Source organism: Ochotona princeps, chromosome 28 (genome assembly GCF_030435755.1).
Source record: "Ochotona princeps isolate mOchPri1 chromosome 28, mOchPri1.hap1, whole genome shotgun sequence".
Classification (NCBI taxonomy): domain Eukaryota; kingdom Metazoa; phylum Chordata; class Mammalia; order Lagomorpha; family Ochotonidae; genus Ochotona; species Ochotona princeps.
This window is the reverse complement of record NC_080859.1, coordinates 11489358-11507920: the sequence shown is the minus strand read 5'-3', so window position 1 is coordinate 11507920 and position 18563 is coordinate 11489358. Positions and strand designations below refer to the sequence as shown.

Genomic DNA, 18563 nt, shown 5'->3' with positions numbered 1-18563 from the left:
GTCTTCTACAACAGGGATCATTTCACCTCTGCTATTCACATGCCATTTGTTTCCTTCTCTTGCATTGTTGTTCTGGTTGTGTTTTGCTATTTTGACATTTCTCTATGACATGTTTTATAGTCCTCATAATTTAGTGCTCTTGAGTTTTCATCCTCATCTTTTGATGTCTGTATTTGAAAGCATATAACAAAGCTTTTTATGAAATCCAGTCATGTAGACCTCTTTTTTTAATGTGACAATACAGTGAGTTATTGGCAAGGGAACAAAATAGTTTATTACCCCATATAGTTACATTGTTCTAAAGGAACTTTGTGGTATATGGTGCTACCTTCTAGCAAATAGAATAGCTTTTTCGAGGAGATAAAAAAGCAAAATCTTCATAGTATGAATTATCCAATAAAGTAATTGCCTTAATTGGTTTATATATATCCCCTCTCCCACCCTTTTTTTTTCTCACCTGTATCTGTTTTACAATATGAAGGTATACATGTCCTGGATTTCTCAGTAGCCTGGCCATGTGATCTTTAAATCTTTTCAGTCCTGTGTTTCTTTTTAGAAATCGTTTGTCTAAGCAATTTTATAGGCCTTCCTATTTGCATCAGACATGCTAAAAACTCTTAGAAATGAGAAAACTGTGGTCCCTAAATTAGCTCTTGGTGCACCATGCATATTAATAACTGTGAAATCACCAACAGTTTTACTTCCTTTATGCACTTGAAGGAAATCAACAAATGAACTTAACTAATGGAAACTAAAAATATAATGGACTGAACATCAGGAATGTATTATCAGTAGAAGATTAGAAAAGGATCTATAATAATAAAAATACAACAAGCCTCATTCATTTTTAGGGCTATCTGTAGCTTCTCTGCAATTGAAAAAAGAAAGAAAGAAAACCCATTTTAAGTTATATTTCTGAAGCTTGAACGCTTTAACGTCAAAGTCGTGGTCCCCACGAGAACCCTTAATTCTATTTTCCTCGCTTCTCTGTTGTGCTGTAGCAGTAGGCAGGGCTCTCTGGGGCGCTGCAGGCGGCCTGTTTTTTTATGAGTAGGGCACCAGGGAAGCAGTGTTTGCTCCCCTCCCAGAGTTGCAGCAACATCTGCAGGTGTTCAGCCTTCCATGGATACCTGTTGTGGTAGATCCATTCTTAGGTCTTATCTCTCTGGATTTTGAATTTAAGGCAGTTAGGAATATTGCTGATCCATTTGATTGTTTGGGTTGTTTTTGCACAGACAGCTTCTTTAGCTTCATTTATACTAACACTTAAGCTCTGACCTAGAAGGCTTACAGCCCTTTTGTAAACACTACGGTTTTAGATTAAATGTAGTCCACTATCCACCATTACTCGTCATTTGAAAATTACTTTACAAGTAAAACATTTCATGCTAAGGAAGTCATGTGTGTACTTGAATTGTACAAGTCCAAGTCAGCTGGAAAGCCCACAGTATATTTTCCTTATATCACGACACCAGATGTTTTGGCACAAAATGGGGCAGGGCCTGTGCCCAGAGCTCTAGATAGGTTATCTCTAAATATCTCAGTAGTTGTAGGAGTCAAGGGTTGTCATGAGCTGTGTTTCATTGCAGAGGAAACTGGACTACTCGAGTTAGTGACTCATCTGAGGTAACACAGATGGTAGGTCCTAGAGCCAGAGCGAGAACCTGGGCAGTCTGCTTCAGAAGCCACCATCTAGCCGGCCTGATGCCATCTGTCTGGTTGCTCCCTTTTCTTCTGTGTGTAAAAGACAGGTTCTAATTCTTCTCAAAGTACAGGAGACCCCACCCAGAACTGGAAACTCCACAGGATTCCAGTTGTGAAGAAAGTCTTTTCAAAACCAGGAGATGCAGCTCACCCTTTCCTGTCTTGGTGTTCTTCAAACAGTACTCATTCTTTCTCATCTACATGCGCATGAATGTGCATTTTCTTGTGTGCACATACTCTCGTAAAGTAATGCAATAGTATCTCCCAAATGGTGGGTGTCTTGTTGGTGTAAACTGCAGCTTTGTGCCTTTGGTCCCCAGGGTATTCTGTGATATCACCGCAGTGGTTGTCTCAGCAATCCCAGGCCCTCCTCCTCTGACTCCTTATCCAGAGTGGCTCTAACTCTGTACTATGTGATGGTCTTCCCTGTAAGATTTATTTTGAATAGAAACATTTGGTGTAGCTTTAAGAAAAATAATAACAAAACAAAAACAAAAGACTTGAAAGCAGTTGAAGTTGAAAATAGAATTAAGAGCTAAATGTACTTCTAAGTGGAAAGATTTGTCAGACTTGACTATTGTTTATGTTAATAAACCTACACGTTTTCATGGTGACATGGATTGGGTTGGGTTGAATCCATGAAAGATCTAGGGCCACTCTTCGCAGTTTCTGTTGATCTTGATGACGCACTACTGCCTGCCAGCCACGAATCCCAGGCCCACCCACGCTTGCCAGCGGTTCTTCCTGGCACTGAGTGAAAAAGGACTGCCCTCCAGACTCCAGGGGAGGAAGCAAGAGAGCAAATTGGCAGTGAACGGAAAGCTGCACTCCCTTAGAAGGTGTTTTTCCATTGTAGAATTCAGGTTTGGGCTTTATTTCTGAAAAACAACCCATGTGTTCAAATGAAATTGTGCTTTCTTGCTGGCCCAGAGAATTACAGGGTTTTGATTTATTCAGTGTGACCTCTGTATTTTTCTTAAAAGTGCCCAGTGATTTGAAAGATATTGAGTCGTATTTTCAAATGGAGATGGGTGAGGCCAGAATAGTCTAAACATTTTAATAAGCACGGAGGTACCTTTTAAAAAGAAAAATATGTAATATGGACTTGAGTCCCAAAAACCCAGGCAGCCACTTGGTCTAGCTTTGGGGGCTAAACTCAGCACCCGAGAGGTCAGGAACTTGCTTTCTCATCCTCACATTTGTGTCAAACAGTAGGCAACGTTGTAGGCGCCTCTCTGACCCCTCTTCTGTTGGACTGACCTCTATCTGCTCTCACAGTGCTGGTTTTCCATGCTCTTCATCAAGTGCATTTCTAATCTTTTATAGATTAAGTTGTAAGCTACCTTCTGCATGAATTTTATTTCAAATTTCCAGATAAATCCAACATATACCCTAGATATCTGCTCTGCTCTGGTCCAAATCAGAGATAACTTTGTAGAACTGATAGAAAGCGTGATACCAAACAACAACAAGAAAAAGCATAAACTTAAAAAAAACTTAAACTTAAAAAAAAAATTTGTGCACCAATACAACTTCTACGTCATTTCCCAAAATACTTGAGTTAATCTTGTGTGTCCCTTATACATACATAAGGGACAGGCCTTTAGCCTGGGTTTAGAATACCCTCCTGTCCCATGTTGAGTGCTGGGCTCCATACCAGCTCTAGTTTCTGAGTTTAGCTTTCTGCTAATGCAGACCGTGAGATACAATGACAATGCCTCCATGGATGGAAGATTCAGATTGAGTGTCTGCCTTCCAGCTTTAGCTTGGCTCAGCCATGACCATGCAAGCATTTAGGGAGTGAACCAACAGATGACCACTCTGCTTTCTAGCTAATGTAACTTACTGTCTCTCTGCCTCTCAGTGAGGTATGTAAATGAATGATTAACATTGAGAAAGGCCTTATTGTGCTCCTGGCCTGCCAAAACATCAGTCTGGTGACAGAGGAACCAACATGTCCTTGGCATACAACATTGTGCGGGCATCAGTAGATGTGAGCACTTCAGGATGAGAGACCTCAAAACAGGCTTCAGAACCCACCTGTCAGTCAGAGTAAGGTGCCCTAAGGAAGAGAAGAACCCCAGATTCAGCTATAAATATAGGGTCCATTCCCACAGATCAAGTCAGGAAGGGCAAGTGTACTGCCGCTACTTACACGAGCTACAGGGTGGAAACTGAGGCCCACTTGCACTGGCTCAGGGGTCAGAGTGCTGGTGTGTAAGGAGGGCACCTGGCATGTCCTGTGCAGTAGTTTCAGGCCTACTGTCACAGGGAGCAACAAAAAAGTCAGTGATGCAAGAATCAAGAGACACCATGGGTAATTTGGTGTTCTGTGGGAATAATTTTTATAAATATTAAATCTTTTAAGAATGGGATGGAAAAGGGACAAGGAATGGAAGTCGAAAGACAAAATTTGAGTAAGGGGTGAGATGAGAACATCATATTAGAAAAAGACGTCAGGGGGGAAAACAGTCACGATTAAATGACATAGTAAGTAGGACTTGCTGGATGTTGACGAATCTACAGTGGTATAAGCAAGGTCAGGGTTCACTCCCCAGGGAGCCAGCGACCTTGGCAACTAAGCAAGTAGTAGTTTCCTGACTGAGAGATAATGTGGGAAGGTGAGAAAATTGAGGGGTGACTGTTTAATTCATCTTGACGCCAGAACTGATCCTGTAGAATAAACCCACATGTATTTTTTAGAAGTGACTGGTTAGTGCAAGAAAAATGCAGTACAGCTTTATAATATGAATTACTGAATTCACTGAGGACTTTAGCTTTTGCTGTCGAACAACTTGTGGCTTAGCCTAGCCATAAGTACATTTTGAACAAATCGGTTAAATGTTCTCAAGGGCTCTCTCTTTTTCCCCAACAGCTGCTTTGGCATTTGGCTCAATTTTCTATGCATGCTTAATCACAGGGTTTCTGTTCTCCCCTGCTCTGTAGTCCGTTTGTCTTTTTTTTTTTTTTTTTTTTTTTTGATACAATCTCATATCTGCTGCTTGCTGCCAATGACTGTCACCTTGTCCCCACACCTTTTTTCCTAGAAATACCCAGCTACCAACCAGCTTATATGCAGCCACCTGGTTTCTTCTCAGCAACTTTTAACCATGAAACTACAAAATGAGTCATAACAAAACTCATTTTGAAGCCCCTTTTTAGCCATTGAAACCAGCATTGGTCAATTGTGTTTAAGAAGTGTACTTAGCTGGTTTATGGAGCCAGTGTATGAAGAGCCAACTATTAGTGTCTCTATATATATCTGGATGTGTATGCACATGTACTCTCAATCCCATCCCTGCAAGAAGAGCATCTTGGAGACATCCTTGGAATGCTCCCTTGCATTCCATGTTCATTGTGTCTAGGACTCATGCCTGTGCCTACAGAGTACTTCTTGAATCTGCTCATGCTTCCCCTCTCTCCTGGTCCTAGCTATCACCGTCTTATACCTGGATTCCTATTCCTGTGTGCAGGATCTTTGTCCGTGGAATTCTTTTATGTGTCACATAAACCTAAACAGTGCCTAGCCTGGCAGTGCTTAGTTAATATTTGTGGAATAAATCAACATCCAGTTCCGCCTTGGCAATATTCCACTTAGAGTTAAGGAAACCAAATGCTTTTGAAGGGAATTTTTCAGCTTCTCTTATATACCAACTTGATGTATTGATTTTTTGTAAAGAAACAATACTTTACTTCCACAGATGTTATTGCTTCCTCATAATTTGAATTAGAATTTTAGCTTTAAGATATTTCCACTGGTGATTTTTTTTCCAAAATACTCATAAATATGAAAGTGTTACTAGGGATGAGTCTGCAATTCTGAGGAGTTAAATTTCTGAAAAGATTGTCGTACAGAAATGACAAAAATAGGAAATATAGGATGCTCTGTAATCCATAACTGTTGAAAGAAGTTGCAGTGTGGGATCCAGGGGAGCTATGAGGAATAGTGGGAAAAAGTTATCCTGCTTTTCTTTTTCCTTCCTTGCACACTTTGCTAAAGAGAAAGAACACAGCAAGGAAATGAACTTGTCCTGAATTATTCATGGTAATTGCTCCATGGATTTTTGGGCAACTGCACACCATTCTCTCTGTGGTAAAACTGGCGTTTGGCACTGCTCCACTCAGTGATGTGTCTTAAACACATCTTGGATGTTTCTAGCTTGTGTTGGAGCTTCACTCCCTGCCCTGCCTGGTCAGTCATAATGTTAGTCATTTTATGTTTTTTTCTCATGCTTGACTCTTCCTATAGCCAGTAGGACCTGCCTACACCCTCCTCTTCCAGGCCCTCCACACCTCCCCACCCCACCCCAGAATACTAGCTTGCACATCTGGGCTGATCTAACACTAATAAATTTGGACCCAAAGATGTAACTACAATTCTAGCTTGAAAAATAGGTTTTGGAGCTTTCAGGTTGAAGTTTCTGTTTTCTGTTCTGATTCTAGATGATTTTGCCACTAAAACCTGTGGGACCTAAATAGTACATGCAAATCTATTTCTTCAGCTCACCTGTGTGTTTTTTTTTTTCTTTTTCTTTTTCTTTTCTGATTGTTCAGAAGTCACAGAACTGACCACCAGAGAATCCTAACATTTAAATGTTCACAGCAAGCCTTATCTGTGTCTAAGCTACAGTATATCAAGTCAAAAAATAGGCTCTTGACCTCCTGCAAAAGTAGAGCGATGAAGGAGATAACTTCTGAGGTCACAAAAAATTGAGTAATTTCTAATCAGGATGAAAAGACCTACAGCAAAGAAAGTAATTTTGTTTAACCTGGCATTTCTTAGATTTATTTGAGGATAGAATTCCCTATTCCCTTAAGGAAACTTCTCGGGCATGTTTTGGAAATGCTGGTGGAAAGCAAGCAGACGCTTCAGTGTTAGTTCCTGGCTGAGATGTTAGTCAATGTTTTTATTCATTCAGTAAATATGCAATGAATGACCAGCTAGTGGCCCACATCTTTTGAGTTGCTGGCTGTATACTCAGGGGACACAGCGGCCATCCTCTGCCCTTGCAGAGCACAAATCCTAGTAGGAGAGAAAGACCATGAACATAATCTGAAAGTAATACAAGGGATGAAGTATTGTAGACAAGTGTGGAGCAAGGGGTAACTTTAAATCTCACTATGACCTCTCTGAGTCTCTTGTCTCTAACGTAAATGAAGAAATTGAACTGGGTGATATTGAGCTCCCATCCTGTTCTGTTGTGAGGACAGGCATTGTCCCATACGAGCACAGTACTGCTGCTTCACATGGAATCTTCCCACCCACCTCAGCACAAAGTTGTGTGAGAATATGAATGCTGGTGGACTCAACTGCCAAAGAACAGCTCTGTCCATCTAAACCATCTACAATACTCGCAAAAAAGCAAAACATTTAAAAAATGGGGGAAGCCTTGGTGGCATCCTTTATGATCTAGTGGTGCCTCAATCCAGCAAGCAGTACAAAATGTAAGGGCAGGAAAGATCTACGGTCAGGGCACTCATGACTTTTAAGCAGACCTCAGCTTCCACGTGTGCACAAGTTGCCTCCGTGTGAGCCTTGCACTTCCGCCCTCAATCCTCATGTGACTTGATGTGGAAATGACCTCTCAGACAGTATGCCATCGCCACATGCCTGAGCCTGTATCTCAGAATAATTAGAAGCTTTGACCTACACATCTGGGTATGTAGTGTTTATGTTAATTACAAATGTCTGAAAGTTTCCTGAAACGTTTTCTTCATAGCTTTTTATCGAAGACAGACTGGAGTTTGGGAGGAGGGCTGTGGATTGTGGTCCAAAGCCTTTGATTTTCAGTCTCTCATTTTGGAAATGGAAATTAAAATCTACTTTTCCAGTTGCCCAGACATGGTGGTATATTTTTATAGCCTTCCCTTCATTCAATTAAAAAGAAAATTCTGTTGAACTCAATCTTTCAGTACTTTTAAAATAATATATCATTCTTAAAACACTTCACTAAAATTTTCAAGGCATTCCTGAGCCCTTCAATATAAAGATACCACCACTTACCTGTAAGTAATCAGAATTGAGAGGTTCCTGTTTTGCCAAAGAATATTCTATTCCAAGGTTGTCAATAAGTCAGGACTTTGAGTTTGTTTCCCACTGTGGTTAGTCAGGTCTGAAAAGTTGACCATAGACCCACCCGCACATCAGTGTATTTCTGTTACTTCCCACATCACCTTTCTTTCCTTCCAGAAATCTGAAGACCAGTTTTACAGAAGGAAGTGCTTTGTCACCATTTTGGCTATAGAACACGCTTCATCATGTACATTAGAGAGAGGAGCGACACACATGCACAGACTCCTTCCCAAGTTCCGCTCAGGGATGGCTCCAGACGACACACTGACCCACCCTGCTGTGGCCGGCCCCTCTCCCTTAGTCTCTTGTGCTCTCTGAGGTTCCCACGGTTTGTTTCTAAAGCCCTCTCCCCTCCCTGGTCCTCATGGCCATGTACCCTTTGCTCCTGCCAGGCAGCCCCTGCTTTCCTGCCTGTGAGTCTCTATTGTGCAGACTCACTGGCTGTAAATATAAGCAGTGCCACATTTATGCATCCCATTCATGCCTGTCTGGCTGCTGATGGAAATACTCTCTATATCTAATCTGTACCATCCTCAGGGAACTGGATATACTGAATCTATAGGCCTTGTATTTGGAACTTTAAGATTTTCAAGACAGAAAAATTTCCTGGCAACATCTTGCTCCTGAAAAGACTGAGATTAGGGCATTCCATGCCATCTGCATTGATACTGCTGTGAAAACCAGAGAGCAAAGGCAGTGGGGAAGCCCAGAGGAGCCTGGATGACGGGTTCTCTTCCTTTCCCTCTTCAATGTCCAGCTCAGCTATGCTACTGGGAAAAACTACCCTAATACGCACCCACACGGCACCCTTGAGTCCCCAGGCGAGCACGGTTGGCCTTGATGCCTGTCTGTTCCACCCCCAGCACCCGCTGCTCCCCACACACCCACAGGGTGAGGCAAGTGGGCAGGCGAGATTGTTGGGAAGTCCTGCTATCATACTGCTTTCTTTCCACGGAACTGGGGACTTTAGTGGTTTGTCAGCAATAGTTAGCAACCCAAGAATCTTATCTCTCCGTGTGCTATAGTAGGGGACTTCAAAAAGTTCATAGAAAATGGAATTTAAAGACACGGTTTCTTTTGAAGGGGAAAAAAGAAAATGAAGTCATGTATATAAGGAGTCTTCAAAAAGTTCATGGGAAATTTATATTATGAAAAATGTGTACTCGTAGTTCAAAGGGTTTTTTGAACTAAACTCTATCACTTAATTCCATTTGCACAAACTTTTTGAAGTACCCTCTTCTGTAAAAATAAGAATGGTAAGGATTAAAAGCACTATCCAGATAGGGTAGCAGTTCCTCTTTTTTTTTTTTAATAACATTTTTTTTAAAGATTTATTTTATTTTTATTACAAAGTCAGATATACTGAGAGGAGGAGAGATAGAGAGAAAGTGGAGCTGCCTGGATTAGAACCAGCGGCCATATGGGATCAAGGCGAGGACCTTAGCCACTAGGCCACACTGCCGAGCCCCAGCAGTTCCTCTTTTTAAAAAAAGATTTGTTTGTTTATTGGAAAGTTAGAGTTACTAGAGAGAGGAGAGACAGAAATCTTTCATCCCCAAGTGTCCTGAGTGTTGGGGCAGAGGGGTGGTGGGATGCAGGGAAGTGGACAGGTTGAAACAAAGAGCCAGAACTCCAGCTGATCTCCCTCAGTGGTGGCAGGGGCACAAGGACTTAGGCCATTTTGCCTGGCTTTCACAGGAGCATTAGCAGGGAGCCAAAGCAGCAGCCAGGAGCCAGCGTTCTGGTGTAGATTAAGCCATCTGCAATGCAGGCAGCCCATACGGGCACTGTTTCAAGTCCTGGCTACTCCACTCCCTGCTAATTGCTCCTGGGAAAGCAGCAGAAGTTGGCCCAAGTCCTTAGGTCCCTGCACCCATGTAGAGGACCTGGAAGAAGCACCTAGCTCCTGGCTTTGCCTTGTCCAGCACCCAACCAGTGTGGGCATCTAGGGAATAAACCAGCACATGGAAGAAATCTCTCTTTCTTTGTCTCTCACTCCCTCCTTCCATCTCTCTCTGTGACTTTCAAATAAAAATACATAAATAAGTCTTTAAAAAAAGCAAAATAGCCATCTGGCATCACAGGTACCAGCATAATCCATTACTCCACAATATCAGTCTTGTACTTTTTGTTAAGCTGAAAAACTATACTAATTTTTTTTTCTAATTGTTACTGCCAATGAGGTTTATAACTTAATTGGGGGCTGGGATGGTTAGCTGTTTGATCTAGTTATTAAAAGCTACCTGCATACAACATCAGGGTAACTGAGTTTAATACCAACCCCATCTTGCTGGTGTAGACCCTGACAGGTGGCAAATGGTGGCTCATTTGTAACTGGATCCTTCCACACGCAAGGGAAGCACGGGTGGTGTTCCCAACTTTCCCCTTTAGCCTGGCTCAGCCCTGGTCCTTGTGAACTTTTGAGGAGTGAACCTGTAATGGGCTTTGCTTCTCTCTCTGTGTCTCTAAAATAAACATCAATTAAACACACACACACTTAATGGGAATACAGACCTCTTAGAATATGTTCATACTTTGTGTTTGTTATTAATGAGCTTTTGTCTCTTTGAAAGCTCCTTTTTTAAGAAAAATTAATGTCCAGATTAGGTGTTCCAAAAAAATTTTTGTAATCACACCATTAAGCAATTTGTGTAATGGCTGGTTTTGTGAAATTTATTGGCTGGATAGGAACTTTTTTTAAAACAAAATTTTTTTTATTGGAAAGGCAGATTTACAAAGATAAGGAGAGACAGAAAGAAAGATCTTCTGTCCACTGGTTTACTCCCAAAGTGGCTGCAGTGGCTGGAGCTGAGCTGAGCTGATCAGAAGCCCGAAGCCTCTTCCAGGTCTCCCACATGGGTGCAGGGTCCCAAGGCTTTGGACTGTACTCCACTGCTTTCCCAGGCCACAGGCAGGGAGCTGGAGGGGAAGTGGAGCTGCCAGGACATGACCCAGCACCCGCTCATGCAAGGCAAGGACTTTAGTCACTAGGCTACAATGCTGGGCCCTAGTTGGACAGGAACTTAACATTCCTTTTTTTTTTCTATGGCTAAATACTATTATGGTTCAGATATACTTATCTTACTGACTTCAATTTTTTTGTAACTGGAAGTTAGAAAACTATAATAAGGATTTTAAATAATTCAAGAAAACTCATTTGAAATAAATTTGATACATTTATTTCTTGTAGTTTAATCATTTTTCCCTTTGGGTTTTTCAATTTCAGAAAACAGTGAAGTCAGAGTCCGAACTTCTACTGTTAGGAACTGACTCACTTCCATTGCTAATCCAGAATTTCTCCACGTTGGCCCTTCTAACAGTTTTAATTCTCTGTTGTGGTGATTGTCCTGTGTCCTGGGAGAGGGTTTGATAGTATTTCCTATGGAATGCCAGGAGTGTCTTTCCAGGCCCACTGTCCCCTGGGGCACAAAATCACCCCTGGTGAAGACTACCCCTCTAATCCATGTATAGCAGAAGCTTCCCAGCCCTCCGGGGAATGCATGACCTGGGCTGTTTATGGTGTGTATATATATATATATTTTTTTTTAAACAAACTTTGTATCTGATTGCTACTCTGGTTGTGATCCAATTTTTTAAAAATTGTGCTCCCCGCCACACACGTCCATCCTATCAGCATGAGAGGGCTGGAGGGTGGGAATGACGGCTGCAAGCTTTCTACCTGTCAGTTCAGGTGTGTGGACCTTTTTGGGTGAGTTAAATGTAACAAAGTGCCCTGCAGGCCAGAGTGAGAACAGGGCCCCACATGTTTGTGCTCACACGTGTATTCACACACATACTTGGTGGCCAGTCATCTCTAGGTCTTAATCCTCTAATAATGCAAGAAACAGATTTAGAGGAGAAAATCTATCCCCTCCCTGCCCCCAACACATACACATGTATGCCAGAGTATTCAGCCTGTGTGTTTGGGGTTGGAGGGTGAGGCATCCTGGTTCATATTCTTACCAACAAATCCTTTATATGTCATAACGTAACATGTAAGAAGAAAGGCTTCAGGTGTGGGCAGGGACGACTGAACAGGTGAATGACAGTGAGCTTTGTTCACACAGGTTTCTACCAGTAGCCAGTTGTGCAGGGCCTTGGCCATCTGCAGCAGCCCTGTCCCTTGCTCCTGCAGCTTCCCATCTGGTAGGGAGAACAGACCCCGAGTAAGAATGCGGAAATCATGTCTGCCTGGGGCCAGCCTGGGAGTGGCTGCAGACTCATCCCTGTAGGCTGCTGACCCTGTTGTATAAACATGAAGATGAATGAGGGAATCACAGGGCAAGACAAACTCCAGGCTGCATCTTGCCTATGAATGTAATTATGGCATTAACCCTGTGCTGCTAGAGACTCCTCAGAAATACAACTCAACAGGGCTTCCATCAGGCAAGGGAAAACTTGGTGAATTCAGAGGAGGATGAGCTTTTTAACAGATTTATTAATAATCTTCCATATGAACTGTAATCATTCGCTGGTTTGATGTGAAGAGAGTTCCTCCTATATACTAATTACGGGGCGGAAGTGATTACTGACAGTTAAGGGTAGATAATGGAAATAAGAATGTGATGAGTTAGAGGCATGCGTGTCAGACTCCTTGAATCATTTGGTCATGTAAATGCTGTAAAGGTGCTCATCAAGAAGGCTTGGTTATAAAATAATTGTGACTTAAATAATTAGTAGGCAAGCCATAGGATCCTCCATGCAAATTTATAATCTGAGGTGTTTCTTTCCTCCCTTTTAGCTTGTCAAAATTCCCAAAAATGATCCCCTCAATGAAGTGCATAGCTTTAACTTCTATGTGTCAAATGTGGGCAAGGACAACCCTCAGGGCAGCTTTGACTGCATCCAGCAAACCTTCTCCAGGTAAGTGATTTGCACGGTGGGCCAAAGGGAAAACAGTTCTTACCCAAGAAGGTTTTTTAAATATTAAAAAATAAAATGTATGTAGTCATTACATAAGTATTGAATTCACTTGCAGAGCTCATGTACTGTTGGGAAGGAATTACAAGCCTGCATTTGCTAGAACCATCATTTGTCACTGGGATGCAGTCACAAAACTTGAAGGTTCATACGCTTGAGGGGCCAGAAAGATACGGGAAGTTGAAGATAACAAAGAAAGCTTGTCTTTTTATTAAAGACTTTTAAAATTATTATTTGTAAAAGGTTTTAGTCACTACATCTAAATAACTTTTCTAGCCAAGTCTCACTCAAATGGAGAAAAGAGAGAAAATATATCCTGCATGTCCTCTTCCTGCTTACTTTTTCAAGCCTTGTTTGAAGGTAGAATTTTAAAAATCTGATCCATGGTATCTTGGCAACTGGACATTAACCCTCACTGAGCAGTCATTGCACCTGCTTGAGTGAGAAAAGAGGAAAGAGCAGCCACCCCAGGCACCGTGGAGCATTCTGCACTTAAATCTCCTGCAGACAGCCAGCCCTTGGTCTCTGCTTGGCTTTGGCTGTTTCTGTTTAATAATGAACTTTTGAGGAGGGGGGTTTTCTCTGTTTCTGGATAGAGACAATAGAGGTTGGGGACTCTCACATGTCATCAGTGACCTGGCCAGTCTCTCTCTTTTCTGTCATCTGTAAAACACTACAAATAAGTGCCTGCGGTGTGTGCTTGAAAGAGGAAAGAAAGCTGTGCGTGTCATTCAGATACAAAGTAAGGCACTTGCTTGAAAGAAAGAGTTTGATGATTCCCCTCCCATTCAAGATAACTAAATATGTTTTTGTTTCTTAACTTTAATCTGACATTTCTCCTGAGCATATGTTAATTTGGGGGGAAATAATCCACCCTAAATTTCTACGTTTGCTTCTTCCCTGTGCATAGGTTATATGGAATTTGCTGTGCTGTTGACTACAGTAGCCACTGGTTATGTGTGACTGTTTTAAAAGTCAAGTAATATTTAGAATTCCATTGTTCACACACATTAACCACATTTTATGATCCCAGTAGCCTCATGTGGCTATCATAGTGGACAACACAAATATAGGATGTATCCACCACTGTGGAAAGGAAGGTTCTGTTGGATAGCATTGGGGGACAGCATAGTCCCTGCAGGTGAGAGTTCTTGGTAATTGTGTAGCTCAGTACCTCTGTTTTCCAAAGTACTTACCTCCAGTTACCAGGCTGACTAGTTAGAGGCTGAACTAAAAAGTTCCAGCTCCCAGTCCAGTGCTCGTTACCCATCACACCAACTTCTAATTGTGGGCACATCACCTGTGATGCTTTTCCTTTAGTTAAGTGAGGATATTTTGAGGTCAAATTGAACTGTGCTCACCTAGAAATTTCATTAAGGTTTTTAATCCCTTATTTAAAACTAGTCATATGATCAGAAGTAGTAAGCTTTTGCCCTTACATCTTAAATACCTTGCATGCTATCTTTCTTGCTTTAAAAAAGTATTTCAGGCCACTTACACAACTGTGCACAGGATTATAAGAAGAAAGAAGCAGCTGCTAGAAATTGTGTTAGGCTCTCTTCCCTATGAGCCAAGGTGCTTTATAAAATGATGTGCTCTGTGTATAAATTGAAATTTGCCACTATGAAACAAAAGTATTCCAGTTTTCAGTTCTCAGCCTGAAAAACCAAACTTGTGGGTGATCTGGACCCCACTGGGAAACAGTGAACAAGGTGAAAATATGTAAAAATATAACTAGCTTAATTGGCTAAGAGTGAAGAATGCTAGGAAGTATCTTCTGACCTGTTGTTTGGAACCATTTTGCTGCCTAAAGATCTGCTTCCTAACCTCAAGAAAGCACAAGCACCAACTTCATTGTGGTTGGCATCAGATTCAGCTTGTTCTCACTCAAGTAAACAGCCGACAGAGATTTTGCTTTTTAGTTTATTTGTGGGAGAGAGAGAGAGAGATCCCATGAGCTGACTCACTCCCTAAATACCTGCAAGCCAGGTGTTGGCTAGGCTAAAGCCAAGAGCCAGGAACTCAATTCAGCCTTCCAATGATGTGGAACGAACTCAGTTACTTGAGCCATCACTGCTACCTCCCAGGCTCTGCATTGACAGCAAATTGGAATTCAAGGAACGGAGCCAGAATTTGAAACCAGACTTTCCTGTATGGAGTTCAGGTATCTTAGCTGGTGTCTTAATCACTAGGCCAAGTGCCTGCTCTCAAAGAGATGTTTCAAAGCAAGCTTCTTTCCATCAGACCTTCTCTGTCTGCAGTCGTTTCCTCCCACTCCTGTCACTGCATCTCACACCCTTAGGCTTTCCCTGTCTCTCCTTCCCCTCTTTCAGCATCCCAGCATGCTCACATTAGCCTGGTTAAAACAAAAACAAAAACAAAAGAAAAAAAAAAACACAACATATTCCTTGCCCCAAAGTCTGACTTCAACTCCTACCAGGCCATTAAAGTTGTTCCCCAAGGGAGCTGTGTCCTCCTGTCCCCCAGATCCAATTTCCTCAGTATTCTAAAATTGTTCCCAGAATTGCCCAGCGTTCACCACTCTGTGCTGCCTGAAACATTCTGTTCCAGAACCTTCCATGACACAGTGCCTGTCTGGTTTCCCTCCTGCTGCTCTGTGGTTTTTCAGTCTCATATGGTCTTCTGTTCTTCCCATGGCTAAAATATTAATGTTCTGCACAGTTGGTTCCTCCTGGGAACCCTTGTTTCTTATTCCTTCCAAGTCGCCACTCTAACATTTTATTTTCTCTCTCTAAACCTTGTCCCTAAATTGCCCATTTTTGTGGGCACTGACCCATAAATGGCACCACTGTGTGCTGGTAGCCTGGGTTTACTCTTTATCCTCACACTTTCTCTCCCCGGGAGGCAAAGCACCAATGCAATTATGTCAGTTTGCTTGTTCACTGTCACTACAGTCCGTCAGCTCCTGCTTTCTCACTGCCGGGTTCTGGTTTGGCCATCATTTCCTGCCTGAGAGCCTCTACCAGCCTCCTCAACAGCCTCTCCACTGTCAGTCGTATGGTCCTTCCTCTCAATCTAGAGTCCGTCCACTGATCTAGTTAGTTCTGAAGCGTGGATACAGTGGCTTCACTAAAACTGATCTTTTATTCATTTCTCCTGTCATTGGCGGGGGTGAGCCTTTAAAATAATTGACTGCTAGGGGTAGGTAAAAGTACATACCCACTCTAAATATAGATTTTACTCAACAGTTTCATAGATTTGGTTATAGAGAGATCATTTCACACAATCTATTTAGCATATGTGGAGAAAATGATGTGAAATAAAAAGTTTTAATGCTTTAAATAATCTCTACGCTTAAAAAGTGATATTGGTTGTTTTAGAATTGCCAACTTCTTGGGGATGAGGATTCTAGGATCATACCCATACCATCTTGCTTGCCTGTATTGTGCAAAATGCCAGTCATCTCTAACAAAGCCACTGTCTTACTTGACAGCTCTGGAGCCTCCCAGCTCAATTGCCTGGGGTTTATACAAGATAAAATTACAGTGTGTGCAACAAACGACTCGTATCAGATGACACGAGAAAGAATGACCCAGGCAGAGGAGGAATCTCGCAACCGAAGCACAAAAGTTATCAAGCCCGGTGGACCGTATGTAGGTTTGTATACATAGCTCTCTTTCTCCCTCTCGCTGATTAATCGGAGTAATTCAAGATCACTGTAGGTAAATACTGGTCATCGTAACTCAGTGAAAACATAGAAATTAGTTTCCACAATCATTTGTTCTCTTCAAATCGCTGGGAAGCTAAGGAATAGATTGTAAAGTTTTATAACATAGCTGAACCCTGAAACCTGTGTTGGCCAGCTCTTATTAATTGACAGCGCTGGGATCTACTCATGTCACTCCATGTGGCTTTAACAGTGGTCCCGCTGTGTGTTTCCTGTCACGGGATGATGCAATTTCAGTGATGGACAGTATGGCACTTGTGTACTTCTGTAGGGATGTTTTTGCAGTGAACGAGAGTTGGGAACTTCATTGTTGCCAATTTTCTTTATCATTTCAAAGAACCTTTGCATAATAAGAACTTTATTGCACAAATATAGAGATGTGCATCTAACAGCTCATTAGGATGCTAGCCCTTTGGTGCTGCAATTATGATCCCTCATCCTCATCTATCTATTAATTAGGAGCCTACCCCACCCCTGTCGTATTTATCATCGGCTCACTCAAATATCCATCAGATTGAAGGGAAGTAAAACCAGACCAACAAGATGAGACTCTTTGATGATGTGTGACCCTAACAGCTCTGAGGAGTCAATTCACAATGACTGTTAATAGAATTGTAAGAGTGAAGATGAGCTTCTTGAGTCCCTGGCCAGTTTCCGAACACAAGTCACTCCAGTTAATTGCTAAAGGATATTAATTTGGAAACTTTAATGCTTATAAAAAGCAGTCTCTTGAAGAGCCAAATCCCTGAATCAACATCTTTTCCAAGGTTTGGTGTAGTTCAACTTGTGCGTTTTCCCACTGCTGATCCAGCCACAATACATTCAGCTTTGAGAAGCTTCACCAGTGGTTTAATAAGTATTTCCTTGGAACACAGCCAGTGCTCCTGGGACTTGGTGCTTAGCTTAGATACATTTAGTTTGGTTTAACAACAATTCACAGCTTCCCCAGGTATCTATACCCGTGGGGCTCAGCTGCCTGCTCAGTAAGCCACCAGATGAGGTTTTTCACCATCCCTTTCCTGCCGACTCAAGTAGCAACTCCCAGCCTCCTTGGTTTCTTTCTCCTCTACCCTGGTGAGTAACTTAATTAGCTTTCTATGCTAGTAGGCTAAGCCTCAAGTTATTTTTAAAATGTACACGATCAGATACACTTACACCTAGTCACACAGTAGGAATTCTCTGTCCTGTTCCTCTGTAACTCTTGTTTCCCTCCGTCCAGTATGTACTACCATTGTATAAACATTGTGAGGCATACTGGTGTACTTAACAAAGCAGCAGAAGACTCAAGCCATCCAAGTGACTCTTTTCCTCCTAACAACCTGACTGAAATCAGTGGCAGTTACTGTACTTCTCCCCCAACCCTGGCCCCAAATGCTCCTGTGTCCCCTCTGAGCTTGTGTTTTTGTTTGTTTTGGTAGGTCAGATCCAGTTAATTTTCAGCTTACGTAACAGCCTTTTTAACATCCAGCATCCCACAGGCCGTACTGTGGGAACCCTGGGACTTACAGATTTCTCATAGAAACCCCAAATAATGCATTAGGAGAGTAACCAGAGAAAAAACGATAAGGCAATGAAAACTGAGACTGAACTAAATTACATTTCTACCTTCCAAGAAGGTCTTGGCGCTTGGCACACTCTTGTCCTTCCTGGAGCCCTGCAGTGTCCTCCTCCTGCCCGAGGGTCCAGTTGAGCCCCTCCCCTCTGTACTAGGTCCTCGGTGTCCTGACCACTCGCTGTCCTGGCACATATTCTCTGATCTTGAATCTTGTCATTAAACTCCTTGGTCTTTTATTCTCAAGGTCAAATAACCCCAGCTTCTTTTAACTTTTCTTAATACAGCCTCTGTCCCAAGCCTTTAATTATTTTTATTGTTCCCTGAGCTGCCTCTAGTTCCTCACCTCAAAGTTCACAAGTGGACACCACTCTCACCCCAAGTCTGATCGGATCTGAAACTCTGGGATCCTGCCTGGTTTTTCTGTTTGTTTTGAAGTTTACTATCCTGTTATGCCTGTTCTGATCATGGCCTTTTGCCCTTCAGTGTGATCAGTTCTTTGCCATGTGTTCTAGTCTTTTGATCAGCTTAATGTATGTCTTCAGCCATTGTTGGTGGCTCAAAACTATCTGATGCTTTTGGGTGTCTCAGTTGTTAGTCGCCCCGTGATACTGACAGCACTCAGC

At 42.2% G+C, this 18563-nt stretch overlaps 1 protein-coding gene across 2 annotated transcripts in view; it reads left to right on the top strand.

Moving 5' to 3' along the window:
• ELL2 (elongation factor for RNA polymerase II 2) overlaps window positions 1–18563 on the top strand; it is a 62870-nt gene that overhangs the window by 26246 nt on the left and 18061 nt on the right. For both annotated transcript variants that reach the window (XM_004586192.3, XM_058656412.1), the window contains exons 3-4: window positions 12519–12640; window positions 16152–16315. In XM_004586192.3, coding sequence (XP_004586249.2) covers window positions 12519–12640; window positions 16152–16315 — 286 coding nt within the window. The remainder of the gene's footprint in view (window positions 1–12518; window positions 12641–16151; window positions 16316–18563) is intronic.